Consider the following 16,059-nt stretch of genomic DNA (forward strand, 5'->3'; position numbering starts at 1 on the left):
GCACATCTGTATCCCAGTTAACGAGCTCCCAGAGGAGATCAGGGCCCTGTGGGACCTTATGCAGTTCCGCAGGGCCTGTAAGACGGAGCTCTTCCGCCAGCCTTTCACATAGGGGCCACCACTACCACCGCCACCAATGAGGTGGACAACATCAGGGTTAAGATGGCCCAGGAAGATCTGCCATAATTTCTGTGTGGCCACTGGATTTACCTGGTTGAGCTATAGGATAACATCACCCTGGAGAACCATCCGGAGACCATCTTGTTAAATTGAGTAAAAATTTTTATTAATTGTCATTAATGTTTTATTGTTTTTATCTGTTTTATATGGGTTTTCCCCTTGTAAGCCGCCCTGAGCCCGCTTTGCGGGTAGGGCGGGGTATAAATCTTAATAAAATAAATAAATTTCTGGCTGACTATGAGCCTTTGAGTGCACGAGACAGAATCCTGCCCACATCTGTCACTCAGAGCCCTGAAGCAGAATGCACTCAGCAATGCAGCCATGCTCCTGTCACTTCTGCCATTAGAAAGAACACCCATCTGCTGTTCCCTAGAAAATTCCTGGAGGCTAGATGTGTGCGAAGCTCTCTCATTATGAACCTTTTGTTACAGATAGCAGGACAGAAAAGCCAGGCGGTAATGAGCCACTAGGGAGACCAAATAGGGCAGGGACAGGCAAACATGTATAAAACTGGACCCTGTTTTGCTGTCTGGGCTTAGAAGATAAATTAACGACATTAAGCTAACTTTTAGGTGATCCAGCGAATCCTTTCCTCAGATGGCAGAGGCTCTCTATAAAAAGGCAGTATCTTTCTAAGAGCCTCTTATGATGGAAGAAAGCTTTCTGTGACAGAGAGAAGTGCTACTGTGAGTGAGTGAAATGGCAGGCTACAACCGGCTACTGATAGAAGACAGATGTTTTTTATAGGGGGGGAGGTAGGAAAGGGTCATTTTTTAAAAAACTAACACATATTTAGACAATAGCCAAGTTAGTTTATTTTTCACATAGTGAAGACACAGTTATAAACTCAGTAGCATTTAGGTCAAGCAGTAGTTGGACAAACAGCCTGAACAGTTCAGACTAGCTTGATCTTGTCAGAGTTTGGAAGCTAAGCAGGGTCAGCCACATTAGTATTTGGATGGGAGACCAGCAAAGAGGACTGGGGTTGCTGCGCAGAGGAAGGCAATGGCAAACTATCTCTGTTCGTCTCATGCCTTGAAAGCTCCATGAAATGGAACTTCATGAGGTTGCCATAAAATGATTGTGATTTGATGGCCCTTCATTAATTTTAACTGGACAATCTTTATTTTGTTTATAGACCAGTAGTTCCCTTTTAAGGAATTTCTTCTGGAATACTGTTGAGTTAGGGAAATCAAGCACACACAAGCTGAAATAATAGCGTCATTTTTCTAATTTGCTCTCTCCCTCTGATAGAATAGATCCAGTCTTTACCCCTGATGATGTAAGGTAGCATTTTATAATGGTTAGAATGTTGGTATAGGATCTTGAAGGGTTGGGTTCAAATACCCACTCTGCAATGGAAACCTGATGGGTGACCTTGGGCCAGTCACATACCATCTCAGCCTAACCTACTCCCTTGTTGCTACGAGGATAAAATTGGGAGAGTGTAGAACCATGTTGTAAGCCTCTTTGGATCCCATCAGGGAAAAAAGCAGGGTATAAACAAACAAACAAACCCATCATCTTGAATTCTACTCAGTAACTCCCTCAGGTAGCATCCAGGCACAATTCAAATCTTCATTTACATTTTTAAAATTATTATTATTATTATTGTTATTAATTAAACTTCTGAAATCAGAAATTGTTTATTAAATTCTGAAATGGCTGAATCTAACTCACACAGAAAGCACTTCTCACACAGAAAGCACTTCTTCCATACTATGAGAAGCTCTTTTTAGTGTGCTATCTGTACCAAACAAAAGATTGATAAATGAGAGAATGAGAAGGTGAAGTTTTTATACCATCTCAGCTTGCCGAACATTAATATGCTTATATCAGATACTAACAGAGACAGTGCAGAGAGATGGGCTGTCTTAGGCCACAACAGGTTTACCAGACAGTTCCTGGCAACTGGTGGGAGGGATGTGGACAGGGATATTGCTGACTGTGGCATTATGTCACTTCCTTTAAAAAGCTGAAGTGACATAGGTAGCTCTAGGAATTACTGGAAACTCTATGATAAAGCTACTGAGTTTCCAAAAATTCCTATAACTACCCAATGCCACTTCTGTGGTTTGTTTTCTTTTTTTTACCAGAAGTTATGTAGCTCCCTAATGTGACACAGTTTTTTTTTCCCTTCTGCACTGCTTCAAGTGGCAGTGGGCAACAGGAGCAAGAGGCAGGCAATCCCCTACCCCCACGAAAGGAATGGGGCCCCTAGGCCAGATTTAAATGCCATGCTGATGGGACAAATGTACTATTGTGGGGGACTCTGTTAAACTGTGCTGCTACTACAAAACTGCCATGTGATGTATTAGCATGTGAGAAGTCTTCTGTTGTGCTGGAGTTTAAGCTAAACACATGGTGTGGCAGCTATGCCTTCTTAGAAGTTTCTTAAGGCCTGGAAAGGCTATTTGAACTGTGACAAACTTATTCAGTTTCATGAATTTTGCCTGCATTCTTGAGAACAGATATCGGTGTTAGGCTTAAGGTTGGGGTGCCCACTCGAGAGTCAACCTTGCTCTGCCGGGATTGTTTACACAAATCCTGCCAGGCTGGAAGTCTAAACATTGACTGGATATTATGAGAACATACACTGACTTCTGCATACAAAAAGGATGCACTATAATGTGACAGACAGAGAGTCTGAAAATGTTGTCATAAAGACTGCTTTGCTTTAACCATGGTTGCTCTTTACCTGCTTTTATTATTTTAACACTGAGGCCATCTTTATTTTATGTTGGAGAGTTAATTCATATTAGAATTTTCCCCCTTATCAGACAGGTAGAAAGACTGGCCTGTTAAGGTAACTGGACAATCAGCACCAGTCGGCAGCCCTTATTTCTAACTGCCATGTCTCCCCAAAAGGGAAGACTGTAACAATGGGTAAAGGCCTAAGTTAAACAAGAAGCTATGCGAGTGCAAATTCTCATGGACAGAGGTTCTTTTGCCTCAGCAACTTCATATTTAAATCAGGCCTTAATTTGGAAACCAGGAGTGGGTCGGTCTTCCCCTGACTGAACAAATGAACCCGTCTCTGAAACTTTAAATAACCTTTTGAGACAGAGCACTGCAGAATAGCCACGATATTATCTTCATTTGCTAGCTTTCCATCGTTCTTTTGCTTGCTTTCCCTCTTGACACCTTATTGATTTCCCCCTCACTGTGTTTCATTTTGTCCTACGCTGAGGAAGTCTTTTTCCCTGCTGGCTGCCACTCTTATGGGGTTTCCCCCTTTTAGATTTGTCTGTTGTGCTCCTTTCCTAAATATTTATCTGTTTTATTTTTACAAATATTCATCCCTATTTGTTCATCCACAAAAGGACACTGCCACTGGGTCATAACAATGACTACCTACTCTTATAATATTATTAGGTACAGAGTTTTGTAAATCTCTTTGCATGTTCTGAATCTTCCTTTCTGTCAGAACATCAGAACATCAGAGACGCCAATGTTGGATCAGGCCAAAGGCCCATCCAGTCCAACACTCTGTGTCACACAGTGGCCAGAAATACCAGTGCCATCAGGAGGTCCAGCAGTGGGGCCAGGACATTAGAAGCCCTCCCACTGTTGACCCCCCCCAAGCACCAAGAAGACATGCATATCTGTCATGCATATCTTTCTTTCTCATGTCTTCCAGATACCTTCAGGCACTGACTCATCTTTTTAAAATTCCGGTGCAGCATTAAGTTTATTTTAAGTGCTATACAAATAATAAATAATCACAGTTAAGATCATGAGGGTGGCCATGTTGTAGGAGCTTGCTCTCTGGGAAGAAATTCTGGTCAAGGTAAGGAACAGAGCTTTTGCAATGTTGGTTGTGGTTCAACAGACTCCCTTCTTAGAAAAGCTCACAACACTTGCCTTTTTTTGGGGGGGAAACACTAAAGCAGTTGTCTAGACTTTTAATTTCCTAGAAGAAATCTGACTCCCCCCCCCCCTTCAGGCAGGATTTCATAGGTGGTGAAAAGGGCCATCAAGCCACAGCTGACTTTATTTATTTATTTAGGTATTTTTATCCCGCCCTCCCCGCAAGCGGGCTCAGGGCGACTAACAAGAGGGCAGACGCCCATATATAAAATCCAATAAACATTAAAATCATAACTATAACAATATATCAATAATAACAGTAAAAAGTGCTTCAGTAGACAAGATGGTCTTAGATGTTATGGTGGCATCTTCCAGTCAGCCCCATTTGGGGTACCACTGTCCAGCAGATCGTTTCCCAACTTATGGCAACTCTGTAGGGTTTTGAAGGCAAGAGACATTCAGAGGTGGTTTGTCATTGCCTACCTCCACATAGCAACCCTGGTATTCCTTGGAGGTCTTCCATCCAAATACTAGCCAGGGACCAATCATATCAGGGCAAGACTTCATAGAGTGATACATTATTATGGTTTGGTTTAATCCTTTTCAGTTGGACCAGCTCCATTGTATGGTCTCACCCGATTCTGTTTCTCCTCGAAGCCCCTATACTTCTTACGCCTTTTGTCCACACGGGTCACACAATCACTACCATAATCTCTCTTGTAGTCAAAAGGTTTCCTCTTCCCCACTCTTGCCAACAAACGTTTTAGTGTTGTTACTTGTTCGGAGATATATATTTTAAATAAGAAACATACTCTTTAATCAAAACAAGGTTGTGGTAACTGAAGAAACTATTTTGTATTTTTGTGCAATGTGGCAAAGTCCTGACTTATTCAGGACCTGTTTGTTGTCTTTCACTGTTTAAATATAAGACTCTTCATTGACATATTGCTAAACCTGCAAGGAAATAATGAAAGCTAAAGGAACTGGAAAGCTAAGCCAATTATAACTGTTCAGGTCAGTAGTTCAGCTGGCAGCTTGACCATCTGGGACCATTTGCTGATATTTGTTTGTGGGTTTGGTCCTTGTAGGGATTGGTTTCTATAACTGGGATTAATACACTGGCAATTTCACTAGGAGAACCATCTGAAAAACTAAGAATGAAATTATCTAACTGGAATTAATCCAAATGAAATAATAGTGGAATAGGGAGGTTTTGCTCAGGCTCAACCAGGCCTTTTTTTGGGGGGGGAGGGGGATACTAAAATCTCATGAACTTTTAAACATTTTTAAAAGAATTTTTTTGAAGAGGTTACAGAACTCTGTTCCGGTGCATTCCCCCAGGAAAAAAGCCCTGGGCTCAACTAAATCATCACAAAAGAAGTATCTTGTAAAATAGGTGTCAGTAACTTCTGAATTCTGAGAGGACACAGGGCTACGCTCCAGACTGTGGAAAAGGGATGGTGGGTAGAAGTGTATTTTGCCACATAACCTAAGCATCTTACGAGCGAGCAGCTCTATATTTATGGACCACGTGCACTATGGTTTAAACAAAGCATTTTTTACAACATCCAGCACTACTACAGTTTGGAATATCTTGGAATATGCATGGTCTTAATTAATCAACACACCCAATTGTAACAAAATCCAGTTCTCAAATGGCTTTATCTAGGCTTAAAACTGCTTGGCAATTTTGGTGATGCGTCCTTTTAACCAGGTCATGGCAAATCAGTGATGCCAAGGTATATTTTTGTATATGCCTTTATAGTGTTTTATCCCACTCTTGGGTGCATACCTTAATGTGGTTTGTGTGTGTCAGCAAAGCTGAGAGCAATACCATAAGGAGTTTAGACTCTGTTAAGAGGCTAAGCTCCTAGCAGTGGCACTCAAGGTGCAAAGGTCACAGATACCAGACTAAGATGCATCCACCCTCTTCAGGGATCAGCATCCATATCAACAAGAGAACAGTTCCAACTGGAAATCCTTGAAGGTAGCTACTGGTCAGCAGCAGTAGTGGAAGGTGACACTGGCAGAGGAGCGATCATAGACAATGCCAGTGCCAATTCAGCAAACCCTGGTTAATATGGCACAGAAGAAGGCAATAGTAAACCACTTCATCTTGTACTTTGAAAACCCTATGATGAGACAATCCAAAATGAAAACAAACAAACAAACCAAATATGACAAGACGTTTTGGAGGTCATTAATTCATAGGGTTGCCATAAGGCAGAAGTGACTGGATGGCGTTTAACACACACACACATATGGTGTTTTATGAGTGAGTACCTTTATATGAACATTAAGTGAATTTCTTAGCTATGACACGTCATTTTAAATGGATCTGTAAAAGGAAATTGGATTCACTTGGCTTAATGGGACAGATATAATTTAACCAACTTTATTTTGTAGGTATTGTTTTTATGGCGTTTATTGTAGCTACAATACCCCTCTGTGTGTGTGTGTTTTACAACATATCCTTTTTAAATTCATTTTGAGTTATTTGGTGATGGACCACTGATTAAGACTTTGTCAAAATACTCTATTTGTTTACAAAATTTATATCCTGCATTTCTGCCATCACAAGAGCCACCAAGGCAGCTAACAAATTAAAACATACATAATAAAACATCCATAACAAAACCACATTTTAAAATCATTTAAACCCACCCCTCACAAAAATACATATCATTAAAACAATTAAAAACAGAGCTAAAATGCATACATTCTTATTTATTTATTATTGGCATTTATATCCCGCCCATCCTGCAAGCGGGCTCAGGGTGGGTAACATTATTATAATAAATACAATTTCAATTTAAAACACAATAAAACATTATAACAATTAAAACAATGGGTACAGCTTGAAACAGCGTCAGTTGGCTATAAAGTTCTGGCCCGATGGGGCAGTGAGTTAAAGCCAGTTGTCGGTGGTCAGTAAATGGATGGATGACAGCAACCTCAGGGAGGCCATATATGGGCACCCGTTGCCTCAACTAAAGGCCTGGTGGAACAGCTCCGTCTTGCAAGCCCTGCAGAATTGAAAACCTGCAGGGCCCTGGTCTCAATAGGGAGCATGCTCCACCAGGGCTGGGGCCAGGACAGAAAAAGCCCTAGCCCTGGTTGAGGCAAGATGGGCATCCTTTGGGCCAGGGACCACCAGGAGGTATTGATCTTTAGAGCGAAATGCTCTTTGAGGTGTATATGGGAAGAGGCGGTCCCCCTTAGATATGTTGGTCCCAGGCTGTGTAAGGCTTTAAAGGTCAAAACCAGCATTTTAAAGTGAATCCGGTACTCAACTGGCTACCAATGCAGTTGGCGGAGCACGTGCCTAACGTGAGCCCGCACAGGCATCGACATCAGCAGGTGTGCCGCCGCATTCTGAACCAGTTGTAATTTCAGGATCAGCTTCAAGGGTAAGCCTGTATAGAGTGAGTTACAATAATTAAGTTTGGAAGTGACTACTGCATGAGTCACCATCGTTAGGTCTTGGGGCGAAAGACAGGGCTTCAGTAGCCTGATCTACCTAAGATGGAAAAATGCAGATCTGACAACTGCAACAACCTGGACCTCCATGGAAAGAGGGGCATCCATTGTCACTCCCATACTCTTCACTGTCTGGGCTGGCACCAAAGGCGCCCCCTTCCAATGTGGGGAGCCTGGTGCCCACATCCAACCCCCCCTTGACAAAGATATAAAACAATAATTAAAACATTATTTTTAAACTAAAAATAGTTATACTCTTTTCCCTCAACTTTTTATTTTTGTTCTTTTCAGTTTGTGGGCTGTGGATTTATTTCCCCCCCTCCCTTATTGCCCCCTTCTCCCCTAAAAGATGGTTGGGCCATCAGGGAACAGGTATTTGCATACCTCAGCCTGCCTGTTTGCCATCTCTGCTCTAAGATGTAGAACAAATGAACTAACAAGTACAACAGGATGTCCCATTTAGTTCAGTACATTATCTTCCACAGTTGGCCAACCAGATTCCTACTAGGAGCCCAAAAGGAGGGCAAGAAAGAAATAGAGTACATGCAAGTGAGTTGTGCCTTTGTTGGGAAGATGAAGATGATGAAAAACAAGAAAAAGAAATTGTGAAAGAGTAAAAGAATACTGGGAGGAAGGAAAAGATAGAAGCACCAAATTACCATAAAATATGTTCCCTCTATCTTGATGCTACAAGACAGCAATAACAAACAAGTCCACAAATTCCTATGATTTAAAGCTTAAAGTATATGAATCATGTTTTGACTTTTTTAAAAAAGGAAACATTTGAAATCCATTTGACCAGCACCTACTAAGTGCTCAGAAACTAGAGGGATTTTTTGGTATGTCGTACCTCCCCATGTTACAGCCTCCTGTAAATCTTACATACCAACAGTGCAATCCAATTGAATTCGATAAGCGTAGACTGGAGTAATTCTGCACAGGACTGCACTGTTAAATTTCCAATTCCTGGTTAATCCAATCTTTAATCTTCATTGCTATTCACCCATTCTTCCCACACCACCAACCACCCGAAATAAAATTTTACAAAATCCTTTGATTTTGCATTAAAATACAGCATATCATCAAGATGTACAGACACATCCTGAATTTATTATGATCATCACATAACTTCCATTTTCTGATGACAGCTCTGGCATCACAAAATTATTCTGGTTATTGAAGAAACCAACAGAGTTATGAATTTCAACTCAATAATAAGAACCAATCTGAAAGGGAAAAAAATACTCTTCAGCTTTCTGAATGGAGTCTTGGAAAACAGCAGTATTATCTACAGGCCTGTCTATGATCAGGCTGTTGTTAATATCCGGATTTTGGTTTCCCTTTCTTTTTTTAAAATCTGTCTCACCCTCTGCTATTTCTGCTTAATGCAAACAGCTTCCCCACCAGTTCCACTTACGGTTTTATTCCATTTGATACACTTATTACCTCCATAATCATTTATTGATTGAATCATATGGTATGAAATTGGAGGAACAATAAAACTTACTGTTTTGAGCCAGGGCTTGAAGCAGACAGTCCAAGCACCCCTCCAAGCTATCAGCTGTGCTGTCAACAGCTGTTATCTTCAGCTTCTTCAAGGCGTCGGTTAGATTATCTGCTTGGATAACATGAAGGAGAAAGCAAAAAAAGAAATCAGTGCCTTGGTTTGTTCCCTATCAGAGCCTATGTGCTTAATGTGCAAATCAACATAGATAAGGGGAGGCCAAGAACTGCCCCAACAAAAGGGCACTGACTATTTAGTCGCTTCCAGAACAAGAGCTCTCTGTGGTTGTGAAAAATGAGGGCAGTCTCATTTTTGCAAACTCTCTGGCCAGAATATGGAGGGAGTTTTTTGCAACAGCTAAATGGAAACAGCAGTCCACTTGCACCTTGAAGACTAACAACATTTATTGCACCACCAGCTGCTGCCTTCAATGCTGTGGGATTAGTGTGTGTGAGATTCTGCCATAGGTATCTGATTGGATACGGCACATATACCCGGAACATTTTCCCTTCTTCTACAATATCCACAGAATTGTTGGTATTATTTAGAGCTTGTTTTCTAGCATGGCAGTTTCCAGAGCTGCCAAGCCCCGTGGGGGCAGGATATCCCCTACACCCAGATACTGTTGCCTGCTGTGGCTGACAACAGCAGCAGGAGAATTTTTAAAAATGCAGCCTTCCATGCTGGAAGTTCTTACCAGAAGTAACAGCTGGTAACTCTATGGTTAAACCATAGAGCCACAGAGTTTCTGGTGAATCCTAGAGTTTCCAGCAATTCCTAGAGCTATGCTTTGTAACTTTGATAAGAACGTCCAGTAAGTACAGGAGGCTGCATTTTTTTAAAAAAAATCTCCTGCAACGCTGCGCCCCCGCCCACAATTATCCTGCTGGTTGTTAGGCACTGCCTGTTGATTTGTACAAGCATTCATTTAAATCCTTTAAATCAAACCAAAGTCGAAAAGATAAGCAAGGTTTACCCCAACCTACATCCAAGTTCAGAGGTCGCCATGACTTCCGGCATGGGCACACACACACACAAAATGCAAAAAACACCACCATTGATCGATCTTTCTTCCCTTTGGGGGAGAATAAATGCTGTTTTGTTCTGTGCTTTGGTGAACACATCGTCCACACCCCTTTTTTAAAGGGAAGGGAATGACAGACACTACAGTAAGTCCCATTTAGGGTTGCCAACTCCAGCTTGGAAAATTCTTGGAGAACTGGGGGAGGAACCTGTGGAGGGTGGAGATTAGGGAGGGGAAGGAGTGCAGCCATTAATCAAAGAAATCCAACCTCCAAAGTTGCCATTCCCTCCACAGGAAGTGATCTCTACAGTCTGGAGATCAGTTGTAATTCTGGGAGAACGGTAATCTTTGCAGGTACAGCACTTGGAAGTATTAAGGGAGAGCAGGGTCTTTTTGCCCCCAAAATACTGAATGTCACTAAGCAGACTCTATCAGAGGCAATGCTGGTCCAACTACACAACCAATCCAAGCAACTGATGTTGGGTGAAGACTAGTTAGATTTTTAGATGCCCAGTGAAGTGGTGTACCATCTCAGGAGCAGCATCCCAGAATTATCTGAAAACTTCACGAGACAGCCTGGGATCCACACTTTTTGGGACTTGGCACAGCCACTTGAAGCAGCAAAACGTATCAACACTATCTGATCCTAACAAAATGCAGAAGGGTGCTGTCCTGAGCACTTTTAGGCATGTAGCCGAGTTATTCTGTAGTAGAACAGCAAGACTCAAGTCCAGTAACACTTCAAAGAACAAGATTTCCTGAGTAAAAGCTTCCGAGAGTCAAAGCTCCCTTTGTCTGATACCATAGGGCTCTTTTTAAAAAAAACATTAATGAATTAATACCCAGTTGTGTAAATATACACGGTGTGATCCTAAACCCTGTGATTATTTTCTGGGTTTTGTACTTTTGCATTTTGTGTGGGTGGGTGTCTATCCCTGGCGACTCCTACTGGGACATGGAGGACATTCTGAGAAGGGTCTTGATAGCCTGCCTCTGGCCTCCTGGGCCCTGGTATTCTCTGGAGGTCTCAAATACTTGCCAGGGTCAGCCTTGCTTAGTTTCCAAGATCTGACGAGATTGGGCTTGCCTGAGCTATCCAGGTCAGAGCCTAAATCTGACAAGGATATAATTCTGCTTATTTATTTATTTCTTCACATTTATAGCCCACCCTTCCCAGAAGTGGGTTTAGGGTGGGTAACAACATATCATTTATACAAAATATATTAGTTAATGTAATAACATTAAAATGTAAAACATCATAAATATTAAAATGGTGGTCACAGCTAATAACAACAACAACAAAAAAGCTGGTTGTAGGAGGTTCCTGGCCATAGCCAGTAGTTGTTAACAGATGATGACGGGACTTAAAGAAGCCCAGCCAAACATCTTTAATATGCCTAAATTATTTCTAAGTAAAGCAAGCTGCTTTTCATTCTGCGCCTGAGAATGGGATCACTGCATGAACAATTTTATCAAATGCAACCAATCAGCAATTTTAGTCAACATCTCCCTACATAGTTGGCTTCCATAACCAACAGCAATGATCTCTTGGCATAATCAACTGGGAGCAGTCAATCATTCCCATGGAGTTTTGGGTGGATTGTACCCCCGTAACTATCTTTTACTTACAAAACAAAGCACTTGGCATGCAGCTTTACAAGTAAATGGCATTCTCAAACATAATAGTATAGTAACTATGTCTTGGTTATAAAAGCTAGCAAATAATACACATTTTGGTGTTCCATGAGAGAATGAGGAAACTTTCAGGAATGCAAACGAAAAGATGTTCTAATGAGGAAACGAATAATCCCCCTCCCTGGCCAGGCATTTCTTTTCACAGATTTTCTATGGCTGTACATTTATGCTGCTATAAAGCATGACTGGAACTAGCAACACTAGCATCTCAAATATTCTGTTAATTCAAGAGGCATACTAAGTGCTAACAGCTGCAGCTTAAGCCTTTTTCCCTTTGCCAGATGATGATTAACCTCACACATGAATGGTCTAGACTTTTAAAAACATGAGCAATTCCAGGCTGCAATCCTAACCATCCTTATTTGGAGAAATGAATCAAAGGGAAGCACCATAGTGTTTAGTCAGCAAAGCAAAGATTCCTTCTCTCAAAGAAGATCAAACACTTTTCATGTAATCCAGCAAGTAAAAATGATCCCTGCACAAATCCTGACACGCAACAAATTTATTGCATGCCTATCATGTACAAATTCCGAGGTAGACATTTAACCAACACAAAGTGGCTTTGCTAAGAAATGGAACACCCACAGTTTATACCCCCCCTTTTTTCTTGCTGCTGACACAGCAGTGCTCCAAATACAAGGTTGAGAGTTGTACAGCCTAGTTATTTTTTGTGTCCCATGCATTCTGAGAGGTCCATAGCGAGACCATTTCCCCACTACACTCACCTTTTGCACACAGCCTCCCTGGCTAAGTGGAGGGGGAAATGAAGTATCACGATCTGAATAACCCCCTAGATCTTTGGACTTTTGCTAGAATCTCTCTGTCTAGGATAACCACATGTCAAGAGGCCAAAGTCAAAGGTCTGAACCTCTAGAAGGGCCAACTCCAACAGACTATTCCCCAAAATCTTTTTGAGGTTTGAATAAAATTTTGGGCGGTTCCAGCAGGTCCTTCTTGGTTGTAGTATAAAGGCATTCTCACTGCAGCTACACATGCTAGCAGTTCAGGGTATTTTGAAAGTACTGCAAGTAATATTCGCTCGTGACAGAGATTTGCTGCAGCAAAGCTGTAAATTTAAGACTGAAAGTATAATAATATTTTATTTTAGAGTGTAATTAAACAGCCATAACAAAATATAGCAAAAACAAATATAAAATATCATGATGTGAATATTGCTTCACAATGTTTGCCAACTTTTGTTAGCTGTTTGGGGATTTTAGCAGCCTGAATAGTCCAGTTTAGCTCGAGTTTGTCAGGGCCTGGAAGCTAAGCAGGGTTGGCCACAGTACTTCGATGGGAGGCCACCAAGGAAGATGGGTTGCTATGCAGAGGAAGGCAATAGCAAACAAACTCTGCTTTCCTCTTGCCTGGAATGCCCCATGGATGGGGTTGCCCTGAGTTGGTTGTGACTTGATAGCACATTCTTCTTCTTCTTCTTGGACATTTTATTGAAAAGGTGATAGACAGACAATTATCATGATCACCTTCAAATAGGGGTGAAGGGCTGACATTTTCTCGATGGAAACAAATGACTGATAAAATTTGCTCAAATGGGGAATTGACAAGTATGGTTGATTCCTAGATCTGTACCCTGCAGATTTGCATTTACATACAAAGAAAGAAGTAGTTCAATTTTGGAATGAGACAGAATGAGGCAGAGGGAGCTGAAAATATATTGCTGGGGATAGCGAAACGCTGGGATATAGCCTTTGTGTTCTGCACCAGTTGCTTTTTGGAATTCTGACACGGAATTAGTGGTAGAGTTATCAGCTACAGCAGTCTACTAACTTGCAAAATGTTCTGCTCGCATAATATCTCTTTATTTACAAGACACAGATAGCACAAGTCTCCATTAGGCAATAAAACAGCACTGTCCAAGAACACTGAAGAAGAAAGCCACATGTAACAACACAGGCACAGTGTCAATAGTATATGGTAGTGGCTGGTACCACGAGTTATGGCCAGCCTTTTACCCACAACAAATGCCCACACCCCACGTATTTGCTGCTATGATCAACCTAGACAGTCTAGGTAGATCAGGCAGAGACTCATTGATTTCCCGGATCAATTGCACATTACTCTAATATTTCTATCTTTGGTGTTACCACAAACTGCATCCAAATCCTGCCCTAAACCTCAAAGCTGTCTCTTGTCAATAGTATCCAAGACACTAGGTGGGCTGGCCCTTGTGCCACCTCTAAGGAACTTCATATCTCATTTTTGTTCATTTGTTTAGCTTTGAGCCAGGATCCAGCAGAAATCTTTTTGGTGCATCAACGTCTTAAGCAATCACCCCAACCTCATGTTTAATATTATCAAACAAATCAATACCAAGCAACTCAATAAAAATGTAACAAATTTCAGACATAATAATAGATAAAAATATCTCCAGCGTACTTATCAAATTTTGCTTTCATTAGGAAAAGTTGCTTTGTTTCACCATGAGATTTATTTTTCCGTCTCTGGTACAGATTCACAAATAATACTGTTTGCAAGCTGGTCTCAGATCAATCTGCTTTTCAAAAAGCTTTGTTTTGAAAGTCTATTTGGTTTCCTCATATAATAATTCAACTGCAGCACCAAGAGTGTAGAAAAGAAGAATCTCTCCCTTAGAGAAATGGAAAAATTCTACTTAATCAAAAGTTTAAAATTGTTCCAAAATTGTCTATCAGCTGATTTTATGAGACTGCATCATTCTAGACTAGAGTTACAGCCTTTAAGTGCATGGAAGTCAATGGGCTTAGAAAGATGTGAACTCTGCTTAGGATCGCATTTTTTAGCCAGCTTCTAGATTTTTCACAAAGACCTGAATTTATCCCTGTAGCGTAAAGGTACTGAAAAAAAGATTCCAATCACATCTCAATGCAGTAGCACATTTCTTCCAGCTGCCAAAAGTGTTAGCTATAATGAGCATTTTTATTCTTGGCTTAGACACCACAAAGCATGCATAGAACAGACCATGAGATACATCAGAAAGAACAAGCAGTATAGTGGCCAATGATACTGTTATGCTATATTTTGCCATAAGAAATGGGATGCTAAGTGATACCTGATGCTATACTTGCCTCAATGATAGGACAGGTCTCAGCTGCTGTCAAGCTAACCCCACCCAATGTGTACTTCATCTGGGCAAACAGCATCATTTAGCTAGTCATCTATTGATCTGTTTTCTCCCCCTCAGATTAGCAGGCCCCTTAGTTCACTTAACATATATCCCTCTTGGCCAAACCAGGGTCTCTTTGTCACCCCCCTCTTTAGTAGAAATGTACTGGCAGAAAGGCTCTGATTTAGTTGGAAGGGGAGGTCACTCCTGATGGTGCATTCCAGGTCTAAGTATAGACTCAAGTAATACCCCAAATCCAAATTTGCACAATTCTCACAATTCTATTAGAACAGACCACAGAGTCACAATTTCTTCTTCTTGAAATCATGGCTGTTTCAAATCATATCCATTTATTTTTGTAATTTGGATATCTATTCCCAATCATTGTTTTGTTCAGTCACATTTAGCGGATTCCACAGAAAGTCAAACAATTGGCAATACAAGAGGGGACCCGCAACAAAATGTTGCATAATGTATTATGGCCCAACCATAGTCTTCGTCGCAGGCAGTCCTCACAAGTAACTTGTGGAGAGTAGGGATGTGCATTTGGCTCGTCCGAACCGAATCCACCCCCGAAAATGGCCCATTCGGGCCCCTTTCAGGCTGCTGCGGGCCGATTCAGATCCTCTAATCTGAATCGGCTTGCCGCTGAATTGCCGTCAAAATTATATCCTATGGACCCCATTATATCCTATGGGCCATTGAAGTCAATGGCAAAAACAGAGGGTATATTCTGGGGGCTGGAGGGGAGGGGGTTTGAGGGAGAGGCTCCAAACTCACAGGGTAGCTGCTGAAGTGAAGCTGAACCCATTGAAGACAGAGGTCCTGTGGCTAGGCTGGGTAGGTCCAGGTCGGGGACTTCAGCTTCCCACTCTTGATGGACCACAGCTAGTACCAGCTCCCTCCATCAAGAGTCTGGGTGTGAGCCTAGATGCCTTGTTGTCGTTGGAAGCATCGGTCACAAATATGGCTAGGATGGCATTTTTCCATCTTCATCAAGCCAGACAACTGATCCCTTACCTGTCCCATGCCTACCTGGCCACAGTGACCCATGCAACAATCACCTCTAGACTAAACTACTGTAACTTGCTGTATGCAGGGCTACTCTTGTACCTTCTCCAGAACTTCAACTGGTCCGGAACGCAGCTGCACAAGTCCTTACTGGGACCCCTCCTGAGAATGCACACACAACCTGTGCTCTATCGACCACACCAGCTCCAGATTGAGTGCCGAATCAGGTTCAATGTTTTGGTGCTTACCTTT

General features: G+C 41.6%; 1 protein-coding gene across 4 annotated transcripts in view; it reads right to left on the reverse strand.

The window, feature by feature from the left end:
- The window catches only part of RAP1GDS1 (RAP1, GTP-GDP dissociation stimulator 1), a 147,098-nt gene that overhangs the window by 90,801 nt on the left and 40,238 nt on the right, over positions 1–16,059 (reverse strand). For all 4 annotated transcript variants that reach the window (XM_015415971.1, XM_015415970.1, XM_015415972.1 and 1 more), the window contains exon 2: positions 8,978–9,085. In XM_015415971.1, coding sequence (XP_015271457.1) covers positions 8,978–9,085 — 108 coding nt within the window. The remainder of the gene's footprint in view (positions 1–8,977; positions 9,086–16,059) is intronic.

The sequence above is a fragment of the Gekko japonicus genome, unplaced genomic scaffold, assembly GCF_001447785.1.
Source record: "Gekko japonicus isolate JY-2015 unplaced genomic scaffold, Gekko_japonicus_V1.1 scaffold68, whole genome shotgun sequence".
NCBI classification, from domain to species: Eukaryota; Metazoa; Chordata; class Lepidosauria; order Squamata; family Gekkonidae; genus Gekko; species Gekko japonicus.